Below are 17,154 nucleotides of genomic sequence, written 5' to 3'. Positions count from 1 at the left end.
CTCTAGATCCTCTGTCTCTCTCCAGTGAACTAGCGGGTCTTCTAGAGCACCTGGAACCGAGGGAAACTCTGAGAGAACACGCCCATTGGCTACAAATCAATATATGATTGGTTGATCAACCTGTCAATCAAAGGCTCTCATTCAGTGTGAGGGCCAGGGCCTTCTATCAAGGATACAGAATACTTTGGTTGAAGGATATTCTACCCAGAGACCCAGACCCTTTTCTAACACAAAACCACTGAAATGCGTAGTGCATGGACCGAGAAGGAGAAACAAATCAACGTAACACTGTGATATTACAGATCAACAACACAGATACCATTCTCATTTATTCATTTTATTTACATTTTATTTATATAATTAAATAGAGTTTTATCTGAGTGTTCCAGGGTATTCTCTGAATACCTTGAAGGCCCTGACGGTTCGCCACTGGTGTTTAGTCTTGCTTGCCCTCGTGTCCCTTGTCAGTTCGTCATGGTTTCATGGTGGTTCGGTTGTTGTTGTTGTCGTGCTCCTGATGTTCCTGATCTGAGGCCTGTACTACGAAGCTGGATGTTCTCTTAGCGGCTAACTTCAGGGAAAACTCTGGCTTTCCGGTCCTACGACACTGGTTCTCTTTTTAGCGGGCTAGATCTCCATGGTAACTTATGCTGAGCGGCTAACCTCCTCGGGAGGAGGTTAGGTTGCAGGCTAAGAGATCAACTCAGTGAAAGCACCGCCTGCTGACCAATCAGAGCTCCGTGTGTGGAGTTTAAAGCGATCAACTCATATTACAGGATAGAGGAAATACAGAAAAACTGCCGTTGCAGGAAAGACGGCCGGCAAAAATCAACTGACTGTGTGAACGTGAAAATTAATAGAATATCCCCTCCCATCTTCAGAGCAATCTGACTATTATAACATTAGCGTTAAGAAAGCTTACTTAAATATCTGCCACGACATAAGTAACCGGATCAGAGTAACATTACAGTCCGCGGCACTGTGAGTGCAGACGTCGATGTGTCCCATTATCATTCATATCATATCACATCATAATGTATCATATATTTCCTTATCTGAGTCAGCTGAGCCGTATCTGGCCGTGCAACACTCACAGTGTCACATACTGGATGCAGAAGTATTATTTTAAGCAACACATTAAGTTGACGAAACACTAGAGTCAAATGTAATTAAAGTCAGATCCACTCGTGTCTTAGACGGGGCAGTGATTTCATAAACCTGTTAATGTACGCATTCAAACGCTTTTTCTTTTACCAGCTGTATTCACCTTGCAGGTGCAGCTATGTGGCTTTTATCCTGGATAAAGTGTTTAAGTCATGGATGTTTAAAGTTTAACTTCTTCATATTTGTCTAATATTAAAGTTCACTTTTCATTCAGGAAGTATGACGCTGCGCTGTCAGTACGGTTGTCCATGTTTGAGATTGGTCGAATGCTCCAAATACCACCCCTTTCATGTGAACGCGCACCTAACTAGATAGGACACGGCTAGCTTGAGCGATCCACTTGATAACCCGTGTCGTAGGACCGCTTAGCGAGAGCGCGTATGTTTTGGATTGGGCCAACCGGCTAACTCAAACATATCCAGGTTAGGTTGAACCGGCTTCGTAGTACAGGCCTCTGCCCTCCTGTGTACGGTTTGTTGTTGTTTTGTTTGTTTATTTCCTTCTTGTTCCACCTTGCCCGTTTTCTGGCTGTAAACCAGCTTTTATTTGAATAAAAGCTCGCCTTTATTTACATCCCCTTAACCTGCCTACCTGTTTGACTGCTTTGGGTCCTATTCTGTACGAACACACCTGAACACACCTGTACACACCTGTACACACTGCAATGCATCATGGGAACTCTTTTTGCATTCTTTAGGTTACTGATTTATTCTAAACAATAATCTTCGTTGTAAAGAAAGCACTTTGAACTGTGTTGAAAGTTCTGTATAAATAAACTCACCTTGCCTTTTCAGGAGTTTCACAAAGCGTTTATACTTCCTCACTGCTGATGGATTTATACAAAATAACCAAACATAGGTGCTAAATCAGGTTTGTGGTGAACACAAGATGAAGAGACTTTAACGCTTTAATCTACGACATAAAATACGTCAGTAAATATGCTGCATATTGGAGACATGAAACTAGAAATTGAGGCTTTAAACTCATCAGGAAAATGATAATTAGGTAATAAATGGAGTGGGAAGGAGCAACACTTTCTCATAGACTTCTATACAATCTAAAATAAACATATTATAACGTTTATATTTAGTTCAAACTCAATACTATAGTTCGTTTCCTGAACTTTCAACACTTGGTTTTATTGTAAATGAGAAGTAGTGTCATTTTCTCATAGACTTCTATTCAATTTCTTTAGCTTTCACTGATTTATGGGACGACACTTTATTAAATGAACATCATGAAGTATTGAATAAGACTTGAAGGTAGAGATTGAGAACATGAACTCATCAGGAAAATGTTAACTAAGGTAATAAATCAGGTCACATTGGGTCACAAGACATATACTTCTAGACAATCTGACTTCTTTTAGCAGCCAGTGAAGTTTAATGCCATAATTACACAATACATATATTATTAAAGTTTACATTTAGTTCAAACTCAACACTTTTTTGACTCTCTTAACACTTGTTTCTATTGTAAATGAGAAGTAAGGTCATTTTCTCATAGACTTCTATACAGTCTGGCTTCTTCTTGCAAACAGTGGAGAGCGTTTCACTTTAGAAATCTTGAATTTAGTTCAAACAACTCTTTAATTAGAACAATAATTGCATTTCTTAGTGATAATCATTTTCTCATATAACTCTCAATAAAAGGCTTCAATACAATCTTTTGAGCAACTATTGAAGTTAAGTGCACAATACTTGAAAGTTTACATTACGTTCAAACTCAACCCTTATTTCTCTTATAAATGAGAAGTAGGGTCATTTCCTCATAGACTTCTATACAGTACAATCTGACTTCTTCTTGCAAACAGTGGAGTGTATTGCAAAGAAACCACACCTTTTTTAATCTCTTATTTAAAGTGGACCTATCATGCTATATTTAAAGTGGACCTATCATGCTATATTTGAATAATATAGTGTAGGACCATACCTACAGTATATAAGGCATATTTATACTTTTTCTTTTTCAAAATACCAAACAGATCATGCATTTTAGCCATGCCTCATTTTGCTCAATTTGACAATTTATAGCTCTGTTTTTGCAAGGGCAGATTCAGTGAGAACAGCACCACCTACTGGCCTGGCATATGTACTACAGCGTCTCCAGCGCTTTCGAACGGCAATGGCCGTGGCTGTCTCCTCCTGATTGGTGGAGTTGGCCCAATAGCCGTAGCGCCACCGTCCTGACGTCAGGACAGTGTTCAAATCTGGATCAGTTTTTATCAGATCCGTTGCAGCCCCTTTTTTAGAGATTTGGGTATGGAGGAAAATAGAGAGGGTTGTGTTTTCTGACACTTGGTGAGTTCCCTGGAACACCGGGGACACATATTCATGTATAAAAGACGTACAAAAGTGCATTTTGCATGATAGGTCCCCTTTAAGTGAGAAGTAGGTTCATTTTCTCGTAGACTTCTATACAATTCTTTAGTTCAACATCTCCCTACTGGATATAAGAGAGAAGGTTTAAGGCACTTTTTAGACCTGGATTTTCACTGATATTCTGGTATTTCTCCTCTAATGTGTGTCTTTATTTATTTTGTATTACTTGATGTTACCTATGAATATCTGTACCATCAAATAAAATAGAAAAAGCCCCAAAAAAGAACCAAGAAAAGTTGAATATCAGGTTAGAAACTCCAACCATTCTCTGTTTGCCATGGCTTCTGGAGTAACCCTCGCCCTCTGTTGTTCTCTCTCTGAATACGTCTCTTAGACAAACAGCAGACAGTAAATTAAAATGTCCTCAGGCTGTTTTACTTTCTGTGAACACGCCAAATCAAACGGAGATCTTTCCACAGGGAGGAGGAACAGGTTCAAACAGAAGACTGCAGTCTCTCAGACATTTGAATGTTAGTGTTGTATGCAGAAACCTGACGGCCGCTTCATGGGAATAAACATTAATGAATGATAGACGGACGATCAAAGGTCTCTGTGAGATATAAATAATACGGTTATAAATGTTGAATAACACGGAGTCACGATGGCTGAAACTATTCCCTTTCAACACAAGTCAATAAACTGTAATATATACATTTTTACATCATTATTATTTCTTATATGTTTTAACATTTTTACTTTAACTTGTGTTTGAAATATGTTTATGCTATTTCTTTTTTTATTGAAGACTTTTGATTGATCGTTTTATATTCGTAGAAATATTTGTATCTTATTTTACTTATTTTCTACTACATGTTTTTAATTGTAAAGGTAATTGAAATACTTGTATTCTATTTTATAACATTTTAATTCATCTTTCAACGCACATTTTTACTTAAACTTATTAATTATAGATATTTGTATTCTTATACATGTCACTTGTTAGACGCTTTTATCCAAAGCGACTTCCATACTCAATACTGTGGACAATCCCCACAGGAGCACTTTGGGGTGAAGTGTCTCAGGGACACAACGACATGCTGACTGCAGTGGGGTTTGAACCTGTGACCCCCTGGAGTGGAGTGCACCAGCTGGGTGTAAGACTGGTCGTAACTCTACGTCCGACGTAGAACCGAAGGTTAAGACCAAACTTAAGTTATGATTAGTGCACCACTTAGACTTAAGCCCTGTATGCGTTGCGCCTGGGTGTAACTTTTATGCCTAGTATGGAGCAGGCGTAAATCGGAAAGACAGACTAGTATCCATGGTAACGTAAAACAGAAAAGAAGGAAAATAACGATGGCAGGGCGTCTTGTTTACAGGTTTAACAACGAAAGGGCATTAAGAATAGAAAGAGTCGTCTGTGATCGAACAAACCCACTGGACATCTATTCGGACAGTGAGCTGATAGAAAGGTTTCGTTTCGGCAGAAAAGCCCTTTATGAATTAATCGAGGAGATCTCCCCTCAACTCCAGCACGGATCAGACTGAAGCGCTGCGCTCTCCCCAACCTAGCTTGCTTTGAATGGAGATGTTTGAGTGTTAAATTATGTAGACGTGCGTTGCTTGGCAACAATTACTGTTTTGCGTGTATTCACGTTGACGCGCATCTTAAGACTAGGCGCAGCTACGACCGTGACTAGTCAGTGACTTGGTGCACTCGGTGTAAATTCAAATCACTAATGGCGCATTTCCACTACACGGCCTCGCTCGGCCCCGCTCGGTATGGCTAGGCCTCGTTAGGGCCTTGTTAGGACTGGCTCACTTTATGCCGCATTTCCATTACAATTTAGGAACTGGGGTAGTATCTATAGTAACGCAGTGTAGGCGGAGCCGTGACGTCATCTTCAATGAGAACCCCAGAAAAACAACACAGCCGTTAGCTGTTAGCACTCAGAGCTCACAGCTCCTCATATATGTTCAGAAACTAGACAAAAGTTAAACAAGTACAAACCACAGACTGCCTGTGTCATGGTGAATACAGTCGCTGCTTTATTTATGTCTGTAGGCCGTTGTTGTGAGTGTGGACGGTCGGAGCATATACTGCGTTAGCTTAGCCAATCTCCATTTAGAAAACAAGCATTTTAAAAGATTTTTCGCCTGCCGTCTGTCTGCAGACTCGTCAAAGCATTAATTCATGGTTTTTACTAACCGGTATCAGTATGTTGTTACTTCGGCATCATTTTGAAACGTGTATTACAATTAAATCACGGTCAAATATGTTCATCTTGTTGTAGTTGTAGCCCCCTTGCCAGCGATTCTCTCTCTCTAGTTTAGCATACTCAGCCCGATTCAGCCTGGTTGTTGGCCCGGAAAGAACCTCGATTTTATGGGCTCGATTTTACCGCTAGCCGGTACTACGCTAAGTGGAAACGCAACCAAAAACGGACCCCCGCACGGCTCGGCACGCTTAAAGCGAGCTCCGCGCTGTAGTGGAAATGCGCCATAAGTCGCACTAGTCCACTGCGCCACAGCCTCCATACTAATACTAAATATTAGAAGTAATGCAGGTTTAGACCCGGATTATGCAGCGTGATTCTCACTGATATTCTAGCACTGTTACCCATGTGTGTGTTTTTCTATTTATTTTATTTAAAAAAAGCAAAAATAAATATTTACAGCTAAACGTCATCCCATCTTTGGAGCTTTTACTAAAAAAGAAAAGAAACACAAAGATCTGAGAATGTATTTGTACTAGGGCTGTCAAGTTAACGCGTTAATAACGCGTTAACGCAAAAAGAAATTAACGCCACTAATTATTTTAACGCGATTAACGCATGTGTATTTTTTGTCCTCGGCCGCCCCGTAGTTTCAGAGCGCATCGAGTTTAAAATACCATCTACAAGCTGATGCTGACAGCCCCGCTCCTGCCGCCCGCTTGTGGCAGACCACACTACCACGCTCACTGGCAGGCCCGGACTGGCCATCGGGAGGACCGGGAGGGAGTGTGTTTGTGTGGCGCGACTCGCGCGAGCGAGGCACACCTTACGTGTTGTTGTTGTTGTTAGCATCTGGTGCTAGCTAGCTGCGCTAACGGATATAAGGAGCTGTTTCAATGACATTTCGCCGACAACTGCGCCGAGCACTTGACTTTATGCAGGTAGCCAGACAGTGGGACATTGTACGAAAAGTCAGCGCACTCAGCACGGATAGTACGCGCTACATGATCGCAGCGTCCAGGCAGCTCCCATTCGAGCATATATGCCTTGAGCGGCACATAGCTCCAACGATCCATCAGTGTCTCCACATTCTCACACACACACACACACACACACACACACACACACACACACACACACACACACACACACACACACACACACACACACACACACACACACACACAGTATTATTGTATGAGAGAGGTTCCAGGTTGAATTGAGGCGATGTAATGTTCAGGTTGTTGTGTTTAATATTCATGAGAATATTTGTCATTGTTCAAATGATAATAAACAAACATATAAAGCATATTTGTCCACTCATATGTTGATAAGAGTATTAAAAACTTGAAAGATATCCCTCTAAGGTACATTTAGAACAGATAAAAAATGTGCGATTAATTTGCGATTAATCGCGATTAACTATGGACAATCATGCGATTAATCGCGATTAAATATTTTAATCGACTGACAGCCCTAATTTGTACGCCAAACCGACTCAACGTGAGGTGATATACAAGAATACCATTAGAAGCTAAATATAACATGTGTGTGAAGACCTCACTTCCAAACAGCACAGCAGATATTTACCTTTCAGTTTGTCTCAGAGACGGTGAAGCAGATCTGAATCATCCTGATGGACGCCTGCAGGGACACAAACAACGAGAGGGGAAATATAAATGCTAAGATGCTAAGATGCTAAAAGAGTTATTGAATTACATCCTCGTGGATTCATCTTCTTATTATAGACACATGCATTTCCAAACATTTGGTCTACCTATGCTGTAAAATGTATTATCTCTTCGATGTACACCAACACAGTCTCACGGCATTTCGTGTTATAGTCACAAAATTAATCTATTGATTCGTGTTCACCAACACGATTTCGCCATTTTTTTCGTGTCACACAACGATTTTAAAAGCAATGTAAATAATAACAAATTAGAAGGAAAAACAGATTTAAAAAAAATACAGATGTCAGTATTCTGAGGCTCTGAGCCCCATTTATTTTCCTCACGGACGGCAAGAAATCTCCGACATTATACAATTTAAAATAAAAGGGATAGGGTTAGGCTTAGGGTAAGATATTGAGTAAGAACATGTTTTTATGAACCACACAGCTTCTGGTCTTCCAAGACCCGACCGGACAAAAAGACGTGTTGCAGGCACGAAACATACTACCAATAGAAATACATTGCATTTAAAATCGTTCTGTGTGACACGAAAAAAAGGCGAAAATCGTGTTGGTGAACACGAATCAATAGATTACATTAATTTCGTGACTATAACACGAAATGCCGTGAGACTGGGTTGTGTACACATGGCATCTATTGCACGTCTGTCCTGGGAGAGGGATCCCTCCTCTGATGCTCTCCCTGAGGTTTCCCCTTTAAACTGTGGGGTTTCTTTGGAAGTGAAGTGTGAGGGTCTAAGGACAGAGGGTCTAAGGACAGAGGGTCTAAGGTCAGAGGGTGTTGTATTGTCATACTGATATTCTGTACAAACTGTGAAGTCCACTGAGACACATGTGATATTGGGCTATATAAATAAACATTGATTGATTGATTGATAATGCTATGATCTGAGCATCTTTTAGTAACAAGCGTTTTCACCTTCAGTGGAGAGAGTTACACAACGAGTCTGATCTCCAATCTGTCCATTACATATGAATCTGCAGATAGCAACTGGTTAGCTTAGCATAGCGTAAAGTGTTGCAGTGCTATCAGACAACAGCATCAGTGTGAACAACGCTAACGCAGCACACTCCCAAATATCCAAAGATCGAACAGGAGTCAATAAAACTTCTATAGCTAGGGTGACCAGGTCCCAACAAACCAAATGTGGGACAAGGAGTATGTTTGTGTGGGACAATGTGGGACACCCTCTCAACACCCCCCCCCCCCCCCCCACCCGTTGAACATGTACTAGCGGTGATTATTTGCGGTACCGAGGTGGGCCGGTCGAGAGTCCCGGGCTGATTTGTAGTCCCAGTCCGCCGCTGCCCACGGGTAAATGTCTTCCCAGTCTTTGTTGTATGTGCATCTTCTTCTTTTCTTAGCTGTAGTTTCAGTTTTCATAACCTGCTGCGTCGCCTGCGTTATTGACTTTCATTGTTGTTGTTTGGCGGGGCCGCGGCGGTGTGTGTGTGAGTGAGTTACTCTCATTGGTTAACACTTGACCAGCACCCGCCGTGTCTTACAGTTTGATTGACAGCAAACACAGCTCCGTGATGATAGCCTTCCCTGCTTTCTCAACAGCCATTGGATAAATCTGATTTTAGAAAAGCGTTTTAGCCAATCAAAATGAAATATGCGGGACATCGTCTCAATTTGCGGGACGCACCAAAAGTCGTGAAAATGCTGTGCAGTCCCGCGCAAAGCGGGACATCTGGTCACCCTATCTATAGCACGTAGCATGCAATTGCTAACATGCTAAACATTAAAAACCATAATTAGCATATTAGCATGTTATGTGTTTCTGTTAAACTCTGCAGGTTTATTTACAAAGAAACATGAATGAAAGCTTTGAGTAAAATGCATATACATAATATATAATACCTAAAAAGCACCTGTTTCTGATATGATATTGATATTAGTCATACATGATCACATTATAACTTCATGTGTCCGTATGTGAACTTACTATATTATAACTCATGTTAAATCATGTTGATGCCATAAATGCACATTTGCCACATGTTCCTTATATATATGTCAAATATATATGATTTGTTTGATTTCTATATGATCTATATTTCTATAGTTTGTCTCTAACAGCATATACATTATTGTATAAATCACCAATACGTTGTTTCTGCAGTAAACACCGTTTATAAAGTAAATACGTATCTGTCCTTTATTTCCGTGGTATCTCTGATATTCAAAGTAAACAACACGCCTTCCTCCTAACATTTAAATTATTTAAACAATACTGAGCTTCTTTTCAAGACTTTAAAAACTAAAAGAAATACACAGAGAAGTTGAAATGAATATATAAGTATTGATAACGTATATATTTGTGTGGATCCTACCTGTGTGGCAGCAGCTGTGAGCTCAGCTTCAAACTGAGAAGTGTTTCTGCTCCGTTGATCATTGACAGGCTGAACAAACACTGAGAGGCTTAAACACACACACACACACACACACACACACACACACACACACACACACACACACACACACACACACACACACACACACACACACACACACACACACACACACACACACACACACACACACACACACCATAGGTCTGCAACGATTATTAACAGATAAGTATTATAGATAATAAATTAATTGTTCAAGTGTTATATTGTGCAAAAGTGTGACATGATACTGCTAGCATAGCTAAATTAAAGCAGCTTATTCATGCACTTGTAAATATTTAGCTTCAAAAACATGCCTTTTTTTCAAACTAGCAGAAAGAAAACATCAAATCCCAGGTGTTTCAAATGCAGAAGTTTATTTCACTAACTTTGTCTCTCTGAAACTCACCAAAAGTCAACATTACATAACGCCTCATTTGCATATTCAAACATAACATGCCAGAAAACCTGTAATATAATGGAGTTGGTGTCAGGAAGGAAGTGGGGACGTTTCATGGTGATATCTGTTAGTTACATTTATTACACTGTTCACCCATAATGAGTAGAGAACAGACACTTTTATACACACTTGGTGACTAAAAACATGCAGGAAATGACTTTTTATTGCAGTATTTCCTGATGCAGTGGAGACTCTGTAAAAACCTTGGACTCTCATATGTCAACAAAACAAACCTGGCTTTATCCAATGTTCACTTTAATTGCACTGGACATGTACGCAAATGAGCACATATTTATTACATATTTGCATGTTTAAACACAACATTAAACTCTAAAATGAGTTGAATATGTCGTTCATGGACCTCAGACCCATGTGTAACATCACATTGTTTTATAGCTTGTACTCAGTTATTATTTGATAAAAGGACTTTAGACTGCAGTAACGTTGGTGTAATGTCCACTATAAATACAGTTTGACTCATGGACAAAATAAACAGTGAATATTCAGAGTGTTTTTCCAGCTCAGAGGGAGGGTTCAGGGTTGATATGGGTGCGACTGATAATGTCCTTAAAGGAAACTGGAGGATTATCAGCGTCTCCGCCCAAAACTCTGCAACCGCCACGTTCTGCTCGAGCGCCGGAGCGAGATAACAGAAGGGAAAAACAAACCACGTGATGGACTGCTTCTGCTTTCTGTGAGACGACGTTCAGTTTAATGCAGATGTTAATAGATCTTTGTTCAGAGGATTGTGTTTAGATTCAAGGTAACAGATAAATAGTTCAGGTTCAGGTTCAAGGGATTCCAGTTCATGCATTTGCTTTTTAGCTTGATTACTGCAGCAGTGTTGTTACAAGTGAAAAATCAATCATGAGTCCTCACCCAAACCAGAAGAAGGTACCCCAGTTCTCAGAGCTCCTCACTGGCTTCCAATAACACCAGAAATACACTTTAAAATCTCACTTTTAACTCATTAATAGGGTGTCATGGGGTTAGGGTCCAGTTCAGGTGGTTCAGGGTCAGATTATACTGTTTCAGGTGGTTCAGCTTTGGGTGCTGGTTCAGGGTTAGGGTTCAGATGGTTCAGATTCAGGTGGTTCAGGTTCAAAGTGGTTCAGATTCAAGTGGTTCAGGTTCAGAAGGTTCTGGTTCTGGTTCAGGTTGAGGAGGTTCTGGTTCATAGGGTTAGATTCTGGTTTGGTTGGTTCAGATTCAGGAGGTTCAGATTCAGGAGGTTCAGGTTATTGTTCAGGTTCAAGTAGTTCAGGTTTAGGGGATTCTGGTTCCAATTCAGGTCTAGGTACATTTGATTTTGGTTATAGTGGTTCAGATTGAAGTGGTTCAGGTTCAAGTGGTTCTGGTTGTGTTGGTTCAGATTGAAGTGGTGCTCGTTCTAAAGGTTCTGGTTCTGGTTCAGGTGTGGTGTATCCTGGCCCAGACGCAGGTGCAGCCCACAGCCACAGACCGGTACGAGGCGGTGTAGCATCGTCCTCCGGGCCTCCTTGTCAGAACCAGAACGTTCTGCAGGACGGGGACTGAGTTCAGCTTATGCCGGTCCGTCTGCTTGTTGGGACTCAAACAGAAAGAGCTGCTGCACTCGGCCTCCCAGAGCGTGGAGGGGATCCGGTTCAGATCTGTGGAGGTCCTGAACCAAAAATAGATGCATTATTATTGTTATTCTTTTCTCTTAAAGGTCTCCTATCATGCAAAATGCACTTTATGATGTCTTTTCTACATCACTATGTGTCCCCGGTGTGTCCCCGGTGTGTCCCCGGTGTGTCCCCGGTGTGTCCCCGGTGTGTCCCCGGTGTGTCCCCGGTGTGTCCCCGGTGTGCCCCCGGTGTGCCCCCGGTGTCAGGAGACTCACAAAGTGTCCGAAAATACAACCCTCTCTCTTTTCCTCCGTACCCACATCTCTAAAAACGGGGGAACAACGGAGCTGATCCAGATTTTCTGATATGACGTAATATCTGAAATGTGGGCGGGCTTTACACCCACGGGCCTATCAGAAACGTTGCTGTCAGAAACAATGAGACGTGTTCTGGAAGTAATATGGTCTGTGTTTACAGACCCAGAATCAGCACTTTAGTAACAGCTGAAATAGAGGGGTTTGAGCCAATCACTTCATAGACATGTTTTTTATATATTTTTATATATCTGAGACCTATAATATATGCCTTAAACTAGTATAATAAGAGACCTTTAACTATTATCATCATCATTATTATAAATATGAATGTCGCACCTCCAGATCCAGGGCGACAGAGATCTGCGGTGGATGTCTCTGTTTCCTTCAGACGACGAGGAGACGGAGGAGGAAAACGCCAACAAGGAGTCACAGGAAGGAGGAAGAGGAGGAAGAGGAGGAGCTTTAACGATAGAGGAGGAGGCGGCCTCTACCCACAATGCACTGCAACACACCTGAGGACAGTAGAGAGGGATTGTACATTAAAATGAGCCGCACGGTTAAAAATTAAAGTCTAGTATGTCGAATATTACGGTGCATTTCAACTCAATTTGTCCACTGCAGTTCAGAGGTACATGGTGTACTTCTACTCCACTACAGTTCAGTGGTACATGGTGTACTTTTACTCCACTACAGTTCAGAGGTACATGGTGTACTTTTACTCCACTCCATGTATTTAATACCTTTAGTTACTTCACAGATGTGGATTAATGATGTGAAATATAACCAAGTGTTAAATCAGACTTTAGTTCCACCTGGAGTAAATCCACAAGCTACCCTGCAGTATACAAAGTCATTCAAACTAGCTGCACCTTTACCAGCTTTGAGAACACTTTCATGATCAATCATTATAAAACATATCATATATATTATTCTGAAATGGACCAATCTGCACAATGACTACTTTTACTGTCGCTACTTTAACTATATTTTGATGATAATACTTTTCTACTTTTACTTGAGGAACATTTTGAATGCAGGACTTTTACTGAAACAGAGTATTCCTACACTCTGGTACTTCTACTTTTACTCAAGTACAAGATCTGAGTACTTCTACTTTTACTCAAGTACACGATCTGAGTACTTCTACTTTTACTCAATTACACGATCTGAGTACTTCTACTTTTACTCAATTACACGATCTGAGTACTTCTACTTTTACTCAATTACAAGATCTGAGTACTTCTACTTTTACTCAATTACAAGACCTGAGTACTTCTACTTTTACTCAATTACAAGATCTGAGTACTTCTACTTTTACTCAATTACAAGATCTGAGTACTTCTACTTTTACTCAATTACAAGACCTGAGTACTTCTACTTTTACTCAATTACAAGATCTGAGTACTTCTACTTTTACTCAAGTACAAGACCTGAGTACTTCTACTTTTACTCAATTACAAGATCTGAGTACTTCTACTTTTACTCAATTACAAGATCTGAGTACTTCTACTTTTACTCAATACAAGATCTGAGTACTTCTACTTTTACTCAATACAAGATCTGAGTACTTCTACTTTTACTCAATTACAAGATCTGAGTGCTTCTACTTTTACTCAATTACAAGATCTGAGTACTTCTACTTTTACTCAAGTACAAGACCTGAGTACTTCTACTTTTACTCAATTACAAGATCTGAGTACTTCTACTTTTACTCAATTACAAGATCTGAGTACTTCTACTTTTACTCAATACAAGATCTGAGTACTTCTACTTTTACTCAATACAAGATCTGAGTACTTCTACTTTTACTCAATTACAAGATCTGAGTACTTCTACTTTTACTCAATACAAGATCTGAGTACTTCTACTTTTACTCAATACAAGATCTGAGTACTTCTACTCAAGTATTTAAGTCCTATTTCGATGCATTTTAATACACATTTTTACTCTATTCTACATGAATGAATCCTCAGAACTCAGAGGGATAAATTAAATATAATAATGAAGTTTTACTCACCAGCAGCAGCAGCAGCTTCATGGTGTCTCCGGAGAGTTTTAAAGAGTTCTCTGGTTGTCTTCTGTGAGATCAGGAGGTTTTTAAAGAGTTCTCTGAGAATCTGCTGTGAGATCAGGAGGTTTTTAAAGAGTTCTCTGAGAGTCTGCTGTGAGATCAGGAGGGTTTTAAAGAGTTCTCTGGTTGTCTTCTGTGAGATCAGGAGGGTTTTAAAGAGTTCTCTGGTTGTCTTCTGTGAGATCAGGAGGGTTTTAAAGAGATCTCTGAGGGAGATTCCTCTTATCTTCTTATCTTCTCATCTGCACCTCAGGCGTATGCAGACGGAGAGATTTGAAAACTTTTTCTGATAAGATCTGAATGATCGTAAACCAGTATCAGGTTCTCAGGATGAACCGCTGATAATCACACCACAGAAGAAGAAAGAGAAACCCCCTGCGGTGACAAAAAAAACCCTCTGCTTTAATTTCAATTTATTTTATTTTGAAAACCTTAATTCAAATGAAACAGAAAGAAGCACCATGTTAGAGATGTGTCATCTGTGTGTGTGTGTGTGTGTGTGTGTGTGTGTGTGTGTGTGTGTGTGTGTGTGTGTGTGTGTGTGTATCTGCGTGTGTGTGTGTGCGTGTGTGTGTGTATCTGCGTGTGTGTGTGGCGTGTGCGTGTGCGTGTGTGTGTGTGTGCGCGTGTGTGTGCACGTGTGTGTGTGTGCGTGTGTGTGTGTGTATCGTGTGTGTGTGTGTGCGTGTGTGTGTGTGTATCGTGTGTGTGTGTGTGCGTGTGCGTGTGCGTGTGCGTGTGTGTGTGTGTCTGTGTGTGTGTGTGTGTGTGTGTCTGTGTGTGTGTGTGTGTGTGCGTGTGTGTGTATGTGTGTGTGGTGTGTGTGTCTCTCTGTGTGTGTGTGTGTGTGTGTGTGTGTGTGTGTGTGTGTGTGCGTGTGTGTGTGTATCTGCATGTGTGTGTGTGCGTGCGTGTGTGTGTGTGTGTCTGTGTCGGTGTGTGTGTGTGTGTGTGTGTGTTTGTGTGTGTGTGTGTATCTGCGTGTGTGTGTATCTGCGTGTGTGTGTGTGCGTGTGTGTGTGTTTGTGTGTGTGTGTGTGTCTGTGTGTATGTGTGTGTGTGTGTGTTGTGTTGTCTCTGTGTGTGTGTGTGTGTGTGTATGTCTGTGTGTATGTGTGTGTATCTGCGTGTGTGTGTGTGTGTGTGTGTGTGCGCGTGTGTGTGTAGTAGGTTAAGGTCATTCAGGTCAAGGTTCAGCTGTGGTCTTATGGCCCAGACGCCACACATGCTTCATATTTAAAATGTCAAAAAGACATGAAGCAGGAATGAGACGGATCTAACTCAATTCGTTTTTTGTATAGGATGGAGATAATATCTTCGATCAACATTTCTCTGAGTCACATCCGTCTGTTATGTTTGATGCAACAGCAGAAACCTATTAACAAATATATTTGATTCACTTCGAAGCCCCTCGATTCTGAGAGGTTTCCCCTCTCTCTCTGTTCTCTGCAGGATGTGACTCTGCTGCATCATCACCATCACGTATCTGTGTGTGTGTGTGTGTGTGTGTGTGTGTGTGTGTGTGTGTGTGTGTGTGTGTGTGTGTGTGTGTGTGTGTGTGTGTGTGTGTGTGTGTGTGTGTGTGTGTGTGTGTGTGTGTGTGGTAGCTTAAGGTCATTCAGGTCAAGGTTCAGCTGGTCTTATGGCCCAGACGCCACACATGCTTCATATTTAAAATGTTGTGTGTAATTTAAGAAATCAGTTTCTCTTTCCAGCACTTACTTTTAAATGTTATGAGAGAAGCGGTGTTATTATTATTTGTTTGTGTAAAATTGAGTCTGAAGGGCCGACAATAAGGGATAAATGGCACCAAATAACATAAAAATAGCCAGAAAATGTCTTATTGACCAGAAAATAAAACACAAATTAAATAAATAATGATTTGTTTACATATAAAATGGAAAGAAATCATAAAATAAAAAAAAAGCAACTGATAAATTATAATTAAAAAACATCTCATTTGCATTACGAGCACTGCAAACCAGCCAATGCTAATGCTAATGCTAATGTGTATGTTACGTTCCCTCCAAAATCTAGGGGTACGAAGGGGAGTAACAAAACACAGAACGACCAGCACGAGAAAAAAGAGAGGAAACTGATCTCTTTGTTCACACATGAGATTGAATCCAACAATAATGGACAACCAGGTCCCACACAGAGACCCAAGACGACGTGCTGCACCCATGCAGCCAGAGGAGAAAGGGAGAGCGACTGCAGCCTTCCTCAGGTCCTATATGGAGGCCCTGATTGGGGATTGGGAGCACCTGGGAGAGAGGCTGCACCTGGAGAATCAGAGGGAGAGAGAGAAAGACACACACACACCCACACACACACTACGGCACGTAACAGTGTACAAACAATGTGTAAATAGTAAGAGTATTGTAATAGTAAAATCATAAAGGTGGTTAAACATAATTCCCCTCACTTAACCCATAGAGCATGTATATTTATTAATACCTTTTTATTGCAGATATTGTGAACAGGGGGCGATCCAATGCATGCGGTCAGCTTCCTGTTTACCATATAAGGAGCTGAGCTGGCCCCGCCCCCTTCTGTGACGTCACAGCAGTGGTTTCAGTGATGTGGTGACGACCTGGTTTCACTCACAGAGGAAACCATGACTCGGGTTAATTACCGTCAGCGCTTTTTATAACTAAGCCTGTCCGTCTGTAACTGTCGTTATCGTCGTCATTAAAGAACAGGAAATACAATTAACAACTTTTTCACAGTTTATATTAAAAGAAAGACTTAATGTTGAAGTCCTGAAGGTGGCGCCATGTTGCACCTGCAATATATAACACAATAAATAATGCTTTATAAGAAACTAAAGAAAACACGTTATTGTATTTACCTCTCTTTTGGTGCATCGTATTTAATTCATCACATGTCCGGGGTGTCAAACTCTATTTCATCGCGGGCCACTCAACCT

The 17,154-nt window shown here is 40.8% G+C and overlaps 2 protein-coding genes across 2 annotated transcripts in view; both read right to left on the bottom strand.

Moving 5' to 3' along the window:
• si:ch73-204p21.2 overlaps positions 1-9,817 on the bottom strand; it is a 15,685-nt gene extending 5,868 nt beyond the window's left edge. The window contains exons 1-2 of the mRNA XM_034118247.1: positions 9,732-9,817; positions 7,292-7,345 (exon numbers count right to left, since the gene is read on the bottom strand). The gene's annotated coding sequence lies outside the window, so the exon portion shown is untranslated. The remainder of the gene's footprint in view (positions 1-7,291; positions 7,346-9,731) is intronic.
• A 324-nt stretch (positions 9,818-10,141) lies between these two features.
• il17a/f2 (interleukin 17a/f2) lies at positions 10,142-14,416 on the bottom strand. The gene is made up of 3 exons (XM_034118337.1): positions 14,172-14,416; positions 12,491-12,666; positions 10,142-11,890 (listed from the first exon to the last, which is right to left on the bottom strand). The coding sequence occupies exons 1-3, from the start codon at positions 14,190-14,192 to the stop codon at positions 11,659-11,661; spliced, it is 429 nt and encodes a 142-aa protein (XP_033974228.1). The 5' UTR covers positions 14,193-14,416; the 3' UTR covers positions 10,142-11,658.
• Positions 14,417-17,154: the final 2,738 nt, after the last annotated feature.

The sequence above is a fragment of the Trematomus bernacchii genome, unplaced genomic scaffold (assembly GCF_902827165.1).
Source record: "Trematomus bernacchii unplaced genomic scaffold, fTreBer1.1, whole genome shotgun sequence".
Lineage (NCBI taxonomy): Eukaryota > Metazoa > Chordata > Actinopteri > Perciformes > Nototheniidae > Trematomus > Trematomus bernacchii.
Note: the sequence above shows the minus strand (reverse complement) of the source record. Positions and strands in the feature narration are given on the sequence as shown.

Excerpts from the sequence above, each read along its gene's own strand:
- il17a/f2 (XM_034118337.1), bottom strand. The coding sequence starts at position 14,192 with ATGAAGCTGCTGCTGCTGCTG. Across the intron at positions 12,667-14,171 it reads TGAAGCTGCTGCTGCTGCTG|GTGTGTTGCAGTGCATTGTG; the intron begins GTGAGTAAAACT and ends TACTGTCCTCAG. Across the intron at positions 11,891-12,490 it reads CTGTCGCCCTGGATCTGGAG|GACCTCCACAGATCTGAACC; the intron begins GTGCGACATTCA and ends TTTTTGGTTCAG.